This window comes from Pleurodeles waltl, chromosome 4_2 (assembly GCF_031143425.1).
Source record: "Pleurodeles waltl isolate 20211129_DDA chromosome 4_2, aPleWal1.hap1.20221129, whole genome shotgun sequence".
In the NCBI taxonomy this organism is placed as follows: Eukaryota; Metazoa; Chordata; class Amphibia; order Caudata; family Salamandridae; genus Pleurodeles; species Pleurodeles waltl.
In genome coordinates this window covers 886,457,677-886,473,613 of record NC_090443.1, presented here as the reverse complement: position 1 = coordinate 886,473,613, position 15,937 = coordinate 886,457,677, and the positions used below count along the sequence as shown (strand labels likewise).

Below are 15,937 nucleotides of genomic sequence, written 5' to 3'. Positions count from 1 at the left end.
CAACAAATTGGAGGAGGAGCTGGCTAAAGGTCTTACTCAGAAGAAAGAAGTGGCAATTTATTGTAGTTTATTTTTAGACGCTTTAGGCCAGGACAAGGGTTTAGCAGTCTCCACGTGGGGGGGATGTTATCCCAAATGAAGATATCTCCCAGTTATGGCTGACCTCATGGAGTTTTTTTTTTTTTATATCAAGTGGTAAAAACAGCACATTTAAGAAGAAACCATCTTTTTACTCTCCACAGGGCTTATTATACTCCCAAGAAATTGGCAAAATTAAGAGAAACGGACAGTCAGGTTTGCAGAAAATGTGGTTTAAATAAGACAGACAAAGTACATATATTCTTTTTTTCCCTACATTCAAGCTTTTTGGGTTGACGTCAGCAGAGTGATAAAGGAGATTGTTTCCTGGCAGACAGACATAGGCCCGGAACTGGTTCTTTTCAGCTGGTCACCTAAAGTAACTGGCTTAAATAAGTGTAAACAACATTTATTGTTTTACCCGATGCTTCTGGGTAGAAGGGAAATATGTAGGCAATGGATATCTTCAAAGGCTCCTGCTAAGACGGAATGGCTAAATGCAGTAGTCTATATATGCAAGATAGATTCTTGCCGCACCCACGCAAAAAAGGCTGGGATGATATGGATTCCCTTGTTACAGTGACTGGAGAGAAGGGCAGGAGACCTTCCCAACATGCTACTGCAAGACAAACTGTCCAAGGATTAAAGCTGTATTGGGTCAAGATGTGACTTTCGTCTTGTACCCCTCCTGGGTTCTGTGCTTTTTTGTTTCTTTTTTTTCTTTTTTGAGAACAATGATCTCCTCGGGGCGACTACCATCCTAACAGGGGAAGATCTTGGGGATCAGCATGAAAAGCACTAAAGGCAAATGAGGACAAAAAAACAATAACTAACATAACACCCTTTATTTGTAGAGATAAACAATTAATATTTTTCTTCTGTTGTCATTTTGTTCCAAGCTCTGAATAATATACAAAGACCGTTTTGGAGAGGTGTGTTGCTATAGAAACAGGGCATGTGGACATGTCACCAGAACCTACCAGGATGTTGTCCAATGTCAATGGTCTTTCTTTCTGGACGTTTAGTGCTATGAGACTTGGGTAACTTATGTGGGACCTTCAGTAATTCAGTACCCGTCTTTGTGAGTGTGTAGGAGGCTGGCCTGGCTTGTAGTGGATACCAAGGGGTACTTACACTCTGTACCAGGTCCAGTTGTCCCTTATTAGTGTAGAAGAGGTGTTTCTAGAAGCTTAGGCTGATAGAAGGTAGCTATAGCAGAGCATCTTAGGCTGAACTAGGAGACATGCAAATCTCCTACTATACAACTGGTGTCATATGCACAATATCATAAGAAAACACAATACACAGATATACTAAAAATAAAGGTACTTTATTTTTATGACAATATGCCAGAAGTATCTCAGTGAGCACCCTCAGTATGAGGATACCAAATATACACAAGATATATGTACACAATACCAAAAATATGCAGTTATAGCAAAAGGAAGTAATGCAAGCAATTTAAAGTGACAGAAGATTGCAATAGGAGCGCATAGGTATAGGGGCAACACAAACCATATACTCCAAAAGTGGAATGCGAACCACGAATGGACCCCAAACCTATGTGACCTTGTAGAGGGTTGCTGGGACTGTAAGAAAACAGTGAGGGTTAGAAAAATAGCCCACCCCAAGACCCTGAAAAGTAGATGTAAAGTGCACCTATAGTCCCCAGAGAGCACAGAAGTCGTGATAGGGGAATTCTGCAAGGAAGACCAACACCAGCAATACAACCAAAGTGGATGTCCGGACTAGAGTACCGGTGGAACAAGGGGACCAAGTCCAAGAGTCGCGACAAAGTCGAGAGTGGGCAGATGCCCAAGAAATGCCAGCTGAGGGTGCAAAGAAGCTGCCGCCGGATGGTAGAAGCTGTGGATTCTGCAAGAACGAAGAGGGTTAGAAACTCCCTCTTTGGAGGATGGACGTCGTGTAAAAGCTTGCTGAGGTGTTCCCACGCAGAAAGACCGCAAACAAGCCTTGCTAGCTGCAAGGGTCGCGGTTAGGGTTTTTGGATGCTGCTGTGGCCCAGGAGGGACCAGGATGTCGCCAATTGGATGAGGAGACAGATGGGGCGCCCAGCAAGTCAAAGAGCCCTCACAGAAGCAGGCAGCACCCGCAGCAGTACCGGAACAGGCACTTGGAAGAGGAGTGAACCGGAGTCCACCCGAAGACACAAAAGGGAGTCCCACGACGCCGGAGGACAACTCAGAAGGTTGTGCACTGCAGGTTAGAGTGTCGGGGACCCAGGCTTGGCTGTGCACAAAGAAAATCCTGGAAGAGTGCGCAGGAGCCGGAGCAGCTGCAAATCACGCGGTACCCAGCAATGCAGTCTAGCGTGGGGAGGCAAGGACTTACCTCCACCAAACTTGGACTGAAGAGTCACTGGACTGTGGGAGTCACTTGGACAGAGTTGCTGAGTTCCAGGGACCACGCTCTTCGTGCTGAGAGGGGACCCAGAGGACCGGTGATGCAGTCTTTTGTTGCCTGCGGTTGCAGGGGGAAGATTCCATCGACCCACGGGAGATTTCTTCAGAGCTCCTGGTGCAGAAAGGAGGCAGGCTACCCCCAGAGCATGCACCACCAGGAAACAGTCGAGAAGGCGGCAGGAGAAGTGATACAAGGTTGCAGTAGTCGTCTTTGCTACTTTGTTGCGGTTTTGCAGGCGTCCTGAGCAGTCAGCGGTCGATCCTTTGGCAGAAGGTGAAGAGAGAGATGCAGAGGAACTCGGATGAGCACTTGCATTCGTTATCTAAAGAATTCCCCAAAGCAGAGACCCTAAATAGCCAGAAAAGGAGGTTTGGCTACCTAGGAAGGAGGATAGGCTAGTAACACAGGTAGGAGCCTATCAGAAGGAGTCTCTGACGTCACCTGCTGGCACTGGCCACTCAGAGCAGTCCAGCGTGCCAGCAACACCTCTGTTTCCAAGATGGCAGAGGTCTGGAGCACATTGGAGGAGCTCTGGGCACCTCCCCTGGGAGGTGCAGGTCAGGGGAGTGGTCACTCCCCTTTCCTTTGTCCAGTTTCACGCCATAGCAGGGCTGGGGGATCCCTGAACCGGTGTAGACTGGCTTATGCAGAGATGGGAACCATCTGTGCCCATCAAAGCATTTCCAGAGGCTGGGGGAGGCTACTCCTCCCCAGCCCTGACACCTTTTTCCTAAGGGAGAGGGTGTAACACCCTCTCTCTGAGGAAGTCCTTTGTTCTGCCTTCCTGGGCCAGGCCTGGCTGGACCCCAGGAGGGCAGAAACCTGTCTGAGGGGTTGGCAGCAGCAGAAGCTGCAGTGAAACCCCGGGAAAGGCAGTTTGGCAGTACCCGGGTCTGTGCTAGAGACTCGGGGGATCATGGAATTGTCTCCCGAATGGCATTGGGGTGACAATTCCATGATCTTAGACATGTTACATGGCCATGTTCGGAGTTACCATTGTGACCTATGTATAGTGCACGCGTGAAATGGTGTCCCCGCACTCACAAAGTTCGGGGAATTTGCCCTGAACTATGTGGGGGCACCTTGGCTAGTGCCAGACTGCCCACACACTAAGTAACTTAGCACCCAACCTTTACCAGGTAAAGGTTAGACATATAGGTGACTTATAAGTTACTTAAGTGCAGTGGTAAATGGCTGTGAAATAACGTGGACGTTATTTCACTCAGGCTGCAGTGGCAGGCCTGTGTATGAATTGTCAGAGCTCCCTATGGGTGGCAAAAGAAATGCTGCAGCCCATAGGGATCTCCTGGAACCCCAATACCCTGGGTACCTCAGTACCATATACTAGGGAATTATAAGGGTGTTCCAGTATGACAATGTGAATTGGTGAAATTGGTCACTAGCCTGTTAGTGACAATTTAGAAAGCAGAGAGAGCATAACCACTGAGGTTCTGGTTAGAAGAGCCTCAGTGAGACAGTTAGTCATCACACAGGGAACACATACAGGGCACATTTATGAGCAGGGCCCCAATGACACAAACACTAAAACAACATATATACAGTGAAATAAGGGGGTAACATGCCAGGCAAGATGGTACTTTCCTACAGAGTGCCTCTGGCTCCTCTACTATTCTTTCTGAAACTCTCTGCTAAGTCTTGTAGACTGTTTCTGTCCTTGCCTGCTTCTGAACGTCTGTGTTATCTGACACCTTCTCCGACTGCGCTCAGTTTGTGTCTCATACAGAACAAGGGGCAGTGCCCTGGCACCATACATTGACCACTGCCACAAAGACACAAAGTAGACAGCCCCATTTCCCTCACCCACAGTGCTTTGGTTCACAGACAAATCATTATACATGGAATCTGAGCATGAAGAGAAGGCACCATCTCTCAACCCTCAGGTGGAAAAACTTTACTTTGAAGAACTGTGGTATGGCAGCATAGTGGAGTGCATGATAGTAGCAGCTGACATCAGTTGTACAGAAATGACCAATACATGCAGAACCAGAAACTGCTCCAACTCCTATTGCTCAACAATGCAAGACGCCTCGTGAGTATCCAGACTTAATCTTCTCTCTTGAACTCAGACCCATGGGAAAACAAAGCCATTTTTCCTTTCTTTGGCCTGTCACATGACTCATTAAATGATGAGGCATTTATTTGCGATTGTGGAACAATGACGCTAAGCTGCAAGTGTTGCAGCACATTCATACCCATGCAGCTTACTAGCTAGCTGCAGCTTTCCCTCATCAGTAGCACTGCTCCCATTCACATCAAGAGGCTACATCACTTGTGGTTCTTTTGCCTCAGTCCACTGCTTTTCCCAACCTACCCCTTCATGTTCTGCTCTATTCATCACTCTCCTACCCCTCCTCTGCTCTGCATTCCCCTCTCTCCTGTCCCAAGTTTCTCTCTCCAAGATGTGTTTATTACTAACCTCTTAGTTACCAGCCTCTTTCCTTTGTCTTCTCATTTACTCCTTTTCTATCTAACCCCCCCCATCACTCCCATTCTCACCTGCAGCCTGCCTCCTGCTACACTCCTGTCTGATGTCTCTTTCTTTTTGTCCCATGTACTCTTATCCTCTCTTGCTTTTCTGTTCCAAAAAGAAAAAACATGGGAATTGCCAATACCTAGAAGGTTACCGATGCATTAAACAATGGGTAACTGTTCACTAGCCCCTTGCTTACACTATTATTTTACATCAGTTCAACTGGGATCCCTTCTTAAGGTGTTAGCTTTTCTTAGGAGGTGAGGATGCATGTCATTTTTAGTTTTGCCTATGAGACAGCACAAGCTGTGTGACTGGCAAAGGCTTCTTGTTGATTTGAAGTCTGATCACTTGTTATGCCATTAAGTATGTTTGACCACTGACTTTGTGTTTCACCACTGTGCATATTAGTTGTTCAATGTTCACCAGTAGCACATTACAATTTGTATTCAAGTTAGCTGCCTATTGGCTTTAACGTGGCATTAGGCATTCAAGTTAGCTGCCTATTGGCTTTATCGTGGCATTAGACATTGCAGAGGAGCTTTGTTTTTCCTCATGGTAAACCAAGCTGTGTTTTTCCGTATTTTTGTTCTCACCGAACTATAGCATGATAAGGGAGCGCATATTTTGTGTTTTTCTTTAGTCAGCTTGGGCGAGACAGCCTTGAAAGCCTGGCCACCTTTTGACGCTTATTTCTTCCAACTGTGACCTACAGTAGCCAGCATTTTTTTATTTTTATAATTCTTCTCAAAGGGGAGGGCTTTCAAAAAAGTTCTCTATTCAAAGATATAAAACAGATGACTCTGTTCAGTAGCGTGGAATTCCGAGACTTCAGTCAGGAGTGGGCGCCAGCTGCCTGACGTTGTCCCGTGGGGGTGGAACATCTTTCTCGCAGTTGAACAGGAGTCGTTCTTGCTGGCATGAGAAAGATGAAGAATTTTGGTGGGCCCTACTACGGTGATGAATTTTTACTTTATTTCTTTGCTTTGAAGTTATGTTATAATATAATCACATATATTTGCTGTGTGCATTGCAATTGAGAATCACTTTGATATATTTTCCTTTCATTGCTGTGACTTTTTTTAATTGTGTGCCTCCAACCTACTAATCTCTTCTCTCAGGAACCTCGTGGTGAAGTAATAGTAAATGTCCTCTTTAAACTAAGAAGTGCATTCCAGAGGTTGTGTTCAGCTCAGTCATTAGTGAAAGCAAAACACCACTTGCCATTAGTTAGCTTTGTCACTCTAACGTGCTTGCTTCTTATTCAATATCTTTCCTTGCCCATCTTTTGCCTGTCACCTCCCAGGGCATAGTCTTGGCTAATTTGTATTCTTCTACTGATTACTTTAAGGGACCTGGTGCCCTTAGGTAAATATACCCCACTCTTACAATGCAGTGATTGTATCCTCACATATTACATCACTCATTAAATGTTCAATTAATGCACTGATAACATTCCTAATCACACCTGAAATAACATTTGATAGCAACATAGTGCATGGTGAGGGTGTGAGTAAGTTACATGTAGGCACGACTTCCACTTACTTGAGATAACTATAAATGGTGAATTTCAGTGGTTTTGTTTTAACTGACATTTTCACTTAAAGTCCTTTTTCAGTGTATATATATCTTACATATACATATAACATTACCATTAACTCTATTAATTTGACAACTATGAATACAGTACTATTTGTTGCCTTGAGTATCTACCATTATTTAATGACACTACGCTCTTATGTGTTCATACTAACTTCAACCTGGAATAAATATTGTGAGGTTACAAGCATTGCATCTGGTGTGCGAGCTATGGATTGAATGGCTGTTATGCGAGTGATAATTTACAGAGCTAGCCTTAACTCCTTATTTCAGAGGTTTTTAAGTTTTGTAAGCATAACTTTGCCTAACCTTTTTCATGTTTTAAGTGAATTTCAGAGTTTTTTTTTTTAAACATATGTTAAGGTGCTATAACCAACCCTAACCATAACTTCACTTTATCTGTAGCTTTGTTTAGTGAATTTTTTATTTTTTTTCTTTGAAATTATGTTGTCGCCTACTATGCACCACCTTCAGGTGCAGGCAGCTGCGTTTGGCAACAGAACGAGTAGGCATTCACAGTCGGCCAATATCCACTGTGCATGGCCTTCAGTCAGATAATGTGTCCAAGCAGCCACAGACAGCCAACTCCAGTAACACACTGCCGCCCTGGGCACCCATGGAGAATCTAAGACTCAAGAGAGTTAAGCTTTTATTTTGATTGGCTGTGCTTAAAAACCGTTTTTTTTGTTTATGACTGATTGTTATTCTAAGAGGTGTGAGGGTGTTTTGTGTTATAGCTGTTGTGGCAACATGAAATTTTGCATCTTTTCACCCCAGTTGCATTTTCATTTTTGCTGCACTGGATCATTTTGAGGTATTGATTGTTTCTCATTCTCTTTGGTTCAGTACACTTCTGAGTTTGGTTGTCCTCTGCTTCGGCAGTCGATCTCTTACTGATACCTCATGTACTCCTTCTCATGCTTCAACTGGTGGTGTGTTCTCATTGTCGAAGTGCTGAAGGAGCAGAGACTTCTCTGCCACCTACTCAGTTTCTGGTCACAAAGTTTGCAGGTGTCCCTCCTGGCATTCATCTTATCGTCACGTGGAGACTGGCTGAAACAATGGACTCCTTAGAGTTCTTCTCAGATCTCAGTCTGTCTGTGCAGATCACATATTAATCAACACATGCAGCAAGACTCCTACAACTTCTTGTAAGGCTTTGCCCATCACTGCTGAGAGGAGGGACAACAGCAGCCATACCAAATCCCAACTGCTCAGGTTTCCTAATTCTCTCAAAATGGAGGATCTGCTTCCTATTTGCAAGGGAAAAAGACACTTTTTCATGTGGTGGAAAGTTACCATACCTCTCAGCAAATCTAAAGCCCAGAATGCTATTTAATTTAGAAAGCACTGGGACTTCAGAGGAAGCCCTTCCTGAGTTGGTAGGCATCCTGAGTCCACCATAACAAGTGCATTCTTTCTGTTGCAATGTAAGGGCATAAAAAAACTTAACAGAAAGAACACCAAATAAAATCTAGAAGAGGTTACAACAACCGAAGTTTGAAAGTTAACAACACCTTCAACACTCAGTCAAGACAAGTTGTTCAAGAAAGAGAACCTCAAGAAACTAGATATGAATTTAGACGCAGCATTTCCATGTCTATGAGACACAAAATCGAATTCTCTCCCAGTCTTCACCCATGCCTCTTCCTCCTCAAGTCCCTACCCACTTAAGCATGGTACCCCAATACAGTGCATTTCACAGCGGTTTACAAAACAGATGTAGATGGCCTACAGTGAGTGGATATGGAAAAGCATCAAACCAGGCCACAGCTTTCTACTCCACAAAATATCCACCTTCACTGCTGAACATTACAGGTGTATGTTGCCGTCCCAGTCAAATGACTGGGAAAACAAACGTCTTATTTACATATGTTTTTAGAGTGAACCAACTCCCAAAGGAAATGACAGACTGCACTGTATTACACTGCAGAACTGTATTGTACTCCCTACTCCTGTTGAAGGACCAACTGCTTTACTGGTGGTCAGGTGAGAGGCTACAATGTGGGATTATTACAGTGAGGCATGTAGTGGGAAGCTTAAAGTGTTGTGGATGAGGTTTAGAGAGGTACTCCAATCTTGTTGTGGCTAACGTGAAGCTGCACCTAAGTATGACATGATTGCAAAAGGGTTAAGTCTGTGAGAGTCGTTCAAGCAAATACATACTGCATGGCCAAAAGGTTTAAGTCCAAGACAGTTGCTCTTGCAAATTCGTTCTTCGTTCTGACCTATGTCTGACAGCAACTTATTTCAACCTGGCTCGGGACTAATGGGAGAGGGGGTGGGGGTGGGGGGGGGGGGGTAATAATTTAGCCAGGCTATACCAGCACCTGGATAAAGATCACTATCTCTTACAACCAATCAATCAGTTAAAGCATAATTGGAAACAATCTAAATATGGAAACAGTTCAGATGAAAAGTTAGAAACCTCTACCATCTCTCATATAAATCTGTTGTTTTAGGCAAAGTAGTGCACTTTATGCATTGCAGGAATGCCTAGAAGTGTGGGACAACAAAAAAACACACTAAGCTTTGAACTCAGGCTTCGTGCAACACAGTCAGTAGTAGCTAGCATCTAATTTCGCAACTGCTGCAATCATTTTCTTTTTTTTTTTTATACACACCAACACTTTAAGTGGAAGTTAAATGAAATGGGAATGAACCTACCTTCAATAGCAATCCGTCTTTTCGGCCAGTTCTTATTCTCTCTCGTCAGGAGTTCTTGTACCCGCACGCTGATTACATATTCCTCCAAAGCAAATTCCAGAGTGTAAAACTTTAAAAGCTCTAACCATAATTGACCAAGGGATACATCGTGTGGTTTATCGAATACTAACGGAGACTACAATAGAGGGAAACAATTAGCTGTAAATGTGCTGCAGAAAGTAACAATTTCAAAACTAAATCAATAGCAGAAATGTAATTTAAAAGAATATAAAAGACATGAGAACAGCAAGCACACTCACTTTGCCACTTTTTGTCTTTGGAGCATTGCTGTCAACCTCAGAATGAGATGCCTTCTTCAAACCTCCTTTCTGCTGCTCAACCTTAGACTTGCCATCTGAGTTTGCACCTGAGTTTCGGGATTCATTGTTGTTTGTCAGTTTATATTCCCACCTCAAGAACTTTCCGGCTTCTATATCCTTCAGTTGATGATCATCTAACCTTTTTGACTCAAAGCCTTCCATCTAGAAAAGTAATTTGATAAAATGTGTGAAAGTATTTAATGTTTTCAAATATCTTTTGCTTCTCGTAGAAAACCCTTTGTTAAAAAAATAAAAAATCGAAAAAAGGAACACATTAAATTAACCCAAATTTACCATAGTGCATTTCGACAGATTGGAGAAGTTAAACAGTGGCGAAAATCAAATCAAAACTAGCTTATGTCGAATTAAATTAAAGCATCTTTCACAATAGTGCTCAAACAATAAATTAAAGTCCTAAGGAGTTCCTATTAAAATGAAATTATCTGAAACCATTTCATTTGGAAGCTCAGGTCTGGCAAATTGGCCATGTACTAAATGGAGTATATTATGTTGGGGTAAAGATTTTTCATATAGCTCAACACTCCCTCCTCTAAGTAATGTTTGGCTTGTATACCTGATTGGGGGGGGGGGGGGGGGGGGGGGGGGGGGGGGGGGGGACCAAAATATACAGGTGCTCCAAAATGAGTTATATCTCAAACTTAACATGTGAGTTTATCCTTCTTCAGTGGCACAGTCTTCAAAAGAGAGAGAAAAATAAAGATTTGTACCTGACCTATAATGCACTAACAATATTTGGAACAAATTTCTGATTTGTTTATGCAGTGGAAATGTGTATGTAGCACTGTATGAAACATGGCAACTTATGGGTAGGGTGCACAGAATGGTGCTCTAATGATTAGTGAAGGGAAGTATGAAGTACTATTTGGTCCGTGTTTGAGTAGTGGAACACTCCATTAAGTTTACTAATTGTGTTCCACTGAATTAAATCATATGGTGGCCAAAGAAGGGGTGTTGTGGACAGTGGGCACAGTGTCATACATTTGTAGCCATATTACAGAACAAACAATCATATGAAAATCTGTGGAGTTGTGAATTGTTTTGATGCTGCTTACTGAGGTGTTGCATGCAGTGGTGATTAAAACTGTACTTATGTTGTTGTAAGGTTTACACCAGAACTGCTGATACTTAGTAGTTCTGGTGTGCTAAGTGTTGTGTTGTTAGATTGTCTGGTATTATTTGATGTATTATGTGCAATAATAGTGTGGAGTAATATGGAGTCCTGAAAAAGTCTCAGCAGCAGATTTGATGTGTTGTATCATATAAATATCTATTTGTAAGTACGAGTCCACCTTGAAGGGCATTTTTTCACCAAAATAACATGCTTATGTTAGCCAACCGAATGGTACAGAATGATGAATGGCTAAGTGCACCTGCAAGGATTTGAACAGTGACCATGACTTCAAGCAGAGATCATGTTAATCCGCTCAGCCACCAGACCTCATTATATGGTATCAGGTTGTGTTGAATATTGCAACAAAAAGTATGTGGAGCTATTGAACTGTGTAATGTGATATGGAAAGAAATGGCGTGGGGCACAGAAGGGATGAGAGATAAGATGATAAAAGATGGAAAGCAGCAGAGAAGGTACAGGAAAGCAGGGTGAGCTAGAAAGGAAGGAGGCATGCTATAAGAGTGGAAGAGGGGGCAAACAAAATGGTTACTTACAAGTAGGAGTAGTTTATCAGCTTGAAAAAGATTTTGGATTCACATGCTGTGCATTAGTTCGCCATCTAGTGGTTAGGTCCATAATTTCTTGTGTTCAGTAGTAGTCCTTCTCTCTTTTTTAAATTTTTTTATTGTGTGTCGACAACCTCCAACACTTGGTGCTTAGATCATCCTCCTGTGACGTTATATGCCCTCCCCAGAAACCTTCCTCGTTGTCGACATCTTCAGAATCTTTTTTTTTTGTAACTTGTTTCATCTCATCTTCTTGGGAGGCAGGTAGGTTGCTTGTGAATCCAGAAAATTCTTCAACCTGCAAAACTACTCCTACCGGTAAGTAAATATTTTCGTTTTGCAGCATGAATCTTTTCTGGATTCACATGCTGTGCATTGATTCAGCATATGTATTCTTCACTGTGGTTGGGTTAAAGACGAGGTAGAGCTTGTAAACAGATGTTTCAATACTTTTTGTCCCACTTGGGCTTATCTATTGGTTTGAACACCACTCCAATAGTGTTTTGTGAACGTGTGTACTGGCGACTATGTGGCTGCCATGCAGTTTTCATTTAATGGTGTGTTTGCTAAAAAGGCAATTGTTGCTCCTTTTTTGTTGATAAGTGTGCTCTTGGTTTTCCTGTTAGGTAGATGCCAGCCTTATTGTGACACAGAATTGTTTCCCTTTTCTGATACTCTGTCTTTTCCATGAAATGCATTTTTGCTCTGTATGCATCTCAAGTACGTAGAGCCTTCTCTGCCTTAGTTTTTGGGTTGTGAAAGAAACTCTGTATCTGCATAGATCGACGGGACTGCTGGGTGTGTTTAGGTCTGGGAGGGCAGTAGCCAATGGCTACTGTCCTTGAGGGTGGCTACACCCTTTGTGCCTCCTCCCTGTGGGGAGGGGGGGCACATCCCTAATCCTATTGGGGGAATCCTCCAAACTCAAGATGGAGGATTTCTCAAGGCAGAGGTCACCTCAGCTCAGGAAACCTTAGGGGCTGTCCTGACTGGTGGGTGACTCCTCCTTGTTTTTCTCATTATCTCCTCCAGCCTTGCCGCCAAAAGTGGGGGCAGTGGCCGGAGGGGCGGGCATCTCCACTAGCTGGGATGCCCTGGTGTGCTGTAACAAAAGGGGTGAGCCTTTGAGGCTCACCGCCAGGTGTTACAGTTCCTGCAGGGGGAGGTCAGAAGCACCTTGACCCAGTACAGGCTTTGTTCTTGGCCACAGAGTGACAAAGGCACTATCCCCATGTGGCCAGCAACATGTCTGGTGTGTGGCAGGCTGTCAGAAAATGGTCAGCCTACACTAGAAGTCGGGTAGGTATTCAGGGGGCATCTCTAAGATGCTCTCTGGGTGTATGTTACAATAAATTGCACACTGGCATCAGTGTATTTATTGTGCTGAGAAGTTTGATACCAAACTTCCCAGTTTTCAGTGTAGCCATTATGGAACTGTGGAGTTCGTGTCTGACAAACTCCCAGACCATATACTCTTATGGCTACTCTGCACTTACAATGTCTAAGGTTTTGCTTAGACACTGCAGGGGCATAATGCTCCTGCACATATCCCCTCACCTTTGGTATAGTTCACTCTGCCTTAGGGATGTAAGGTCTGCTAGAGGGGTGACTTACCTATGCCACAGGCAGTGTGAGGTTGGCATGGCACTCTGAGGGGAGTGCCATGTCAGCTGTGAAGCAGTGTGCATGTGCTGAGTGAGGGGTCCCTAGGGTGGCATAAGACATGCTGCAGCCCTTAGAGACCTTCCCTGGCATCAGGGCCCTTGGTACCAGGGGTACCAGTTACAAGGGACTTAACTGAGTGCCAGGGTTGTGCCAATTGTGGAGACAAAGGTACAGTTTAGGGAAAGAACACTGGTGCTGGGGCCCGGCTAGCAGGGTCCCAGCACACTTTCAAATCATAACTTAGCATCAGCAAAGGCAAAAAGTTAGGGGGTAACCATGCCAAGGAGGCATTTCCTCACAGTGGTCGCAAACAGCTGTTCAGGCAAAGTCACTGACTATTGAATTTGGGCTAAAGGCACTCAATGGCAGGACTAAATCTGATACAAAGGGTTGACATACTTATAACAAGGTCAACCACACGAGCAGAATTGACTATTGCCTAGTCAACATAAGATTGTGGCCCTCTAGTCATCGATATGATGGTTACTGAGAGATCTGAGAGCGATCATAACCCACTCTCAGTTCACATGTTTGCTTTGCACAATCATATGTTTATGGAAAATACTCCAGCAACAGCACCTGTGGGACTTGGTTTGACTAATAACAAATGTCGCCTGAAGTGGGATAAGGTTCTGGCTCAACCAGATATTAATGCTGAAACGGTGCATTGAAGACAACATTGAAGTGTTTAGAGGCGGGATCCTCAATCCCCAACGAGCACTTAAGTTTTACTCACACCTCATGTTTTGAGGGCTTTGCAGCCCATTTTTCAGAAGATATAGGCCCTCATTATGAACACGGTGGTAAAAACCACCGTGTTCATGCTGGCGGTCAAAACACTGACCGCCAGTGTCCCCGCATCCCCGCCGGCCACATAACGAACATTCCTATTGGTCGGCGGGCAGAAACATTATTTCCGCCGGCCCACAGGAAGCTCTGGCCGGGACATTGACGGCGGCTCCACAATGTCAGGCAGTGACCTGCACGATGTGGCACTGCACTGGGGCCCCTGCACTGCCCATGTCAAGTGCATGGGCAGTGCAGAAGCCCCCAGGGGTGCCCCGGTGCACCCCTTCCACCAGGGAAAGGCTGGTGGCTTAGGAAACATTGAAGAAACATTATCCGAGGGGCAGCACCGCTGGCCCTGTCGGATAATGTTTCCGACCGCCGCCAGACTGCCTGACGGAGGCTGGTGGTGAGTGAGGGCTGGCGATGGCGGCCCTCATGGGGTTCATTATGTGGCAGTGTGGCCCGCCTTGCCGACTGGCGGTTTTACCCGCCACCGCCGGTATGGCGGGCCACACCGCCAGGTTCATAATGACCACCATAGTCTCTGGTGGCAAGACGGCGAAGGGCAAACACCTAAACCAAGCCATTAAATCCAAAGATATAAATGCCATTCGCACAGCTAGGAAGTCTTATAAATTTGCTGTTTGCAAAGCCAAGCGTGAGCAAGATGACAAGTGGCGGGCTGCACTTAACGCTGCAAGTGAGAGGAATTGCAGCGAATTTTGGTCCGTGGCATCCCGCAGCCCTGAAAATAGTGCACTGAATATTACAACAAACTTTGCCCCAAAGGATTGGGTAGACTACTTTAGCATGTTATATTCTTCCGATCATGATAGTATGGCTCCTGAACATAAGGTTACTTGTTCAACTATTATTCCAACCCCTACCCCTACCCCTATAGTTTTGCAATTGTTTTCCCATGAGGAAATAGTACATTCATTGGGTACTTTAAAGCGCAACAGTGCGCCTGGTTCTCATGGTGTTCCAGCAGACCTATTCCTAACTGACATCAAAGACTGGTCAAGATACATTACTATCATATTAAATGCAACAGCAACTGGGGCATCAATCCCTGAGTCCTGGAAGGGTGTTATTGTTGTCCTGATTTTTAAAAAGGGGGCTATAGCCCTCCCCTGTAATTATGGGCCAATTAGCCTATTAGACTGTGTGCAGAAGGTGTTTTGTCACTGCCTGCTGGGCAAGACTGAAGACTAGATGGCTGAATGTGATATTCTCAGTCCACTCCAGGCTGAGTTTCGTAAAAACATATCCACTATTGAACAAGCCTTCAGGTTTCCGCTTCTATATTGGAAGACAGTTTTCATTGGCAAAGGGAATCTGTATGTCGTCTCTGTGGACTTGAAGTACAAGTTACTTACCTTTGGTAACAAAATATCTGGTAGAGACATATTCTAGTTGCAGATTCCTTACCTTAGAATTTTCCCAGGCATCAGACTAGAACCAGAGATTTTTCTTCGAGCAAAACCCTTGTACATCGGTGAGTGGCGCTGGTCTACTCCACGGGCGTCGTAGTCACCGTGATGACATCAGGAGTAGCACATAGACGCCGCCCTCGCGCAGTGATGTCAGTTTCTTTTAACGACTTTCCACATCAAAGCGCAGAGCCGCTAAGAATACTGAGATTGGTGCGCCAGAGCTAAGGACCTGAAAGGGGGAAACCCTGTCCCTAGATATCAGTTCGCAAGCAGGGAGGATGGGTGGGCGGTAAGGAATCTGCAACTAGAATATGTCTCTACCAGATATTTCGTTACCGAAGGTAAGTAACTTGTACATCTGATAGAGACTTCTAGTTGAAGATTCCTTACCTTAGAATAGATACCCAAGCAATGCCATCCTCAGTGGTGGGCTGCGAACCAAGATCATACTAGGAAGTCCTGCAGGACCGAATGACCTAAGTAGCCTTCCCGATGGACCCGACTGTCCAGACAGTAGTGCTTAGCGAACGTGTGCAGGGACGCCCACGTAGCTGCCTGGCAGATATCCAGGACAGGAACTCCGCATGCTAACGCATTGGATGCAGCAGTTGCTCTGGTGGAATGAACACGCAAGCCTTCAGGAGGTTGCTTCTTGGCCAAAGCATAGCACATTTTGATGTAAAGAAGCACCCATCGAGCGTTGGTATACTTTTGCTCCGCCTTCCCTTTCT

The 15,937-nt window shown here is 44.6% G+C and overlaps 1 protein-coding gene across 6 annotated transcripts in view; it reads right to left on the bottom strand.

Annotated features, from left to right (window-relative positions):
• Nucleotides 1–15,937, bottom strand: part of TUT4 (terminal uridylyl transferase 4) — a 1,006,035-nt gene that overhangs the window by 659,615 nt on the left and 330,483 nt on the right. For all 6 annotated transcript variants that reach the window (XM_069232665.1, XM_069232664.1, XM_069232661.1 and 3 more), the window contains 2 exons: nt 9,559–9,780; nt 9,260–9,434 (listed from right to left, as the gene is read on the bottom strand). In XM_069232665.1, the coding sequence (XP_069088766.1) occupies nt 9,260–9,434; nt 9,559–9,780 (397 nt within the window). The remainder of the gene's footprint in view (nt 1–9,259; nt 9,435–9,558; nt 9,781–15,937) is intronic.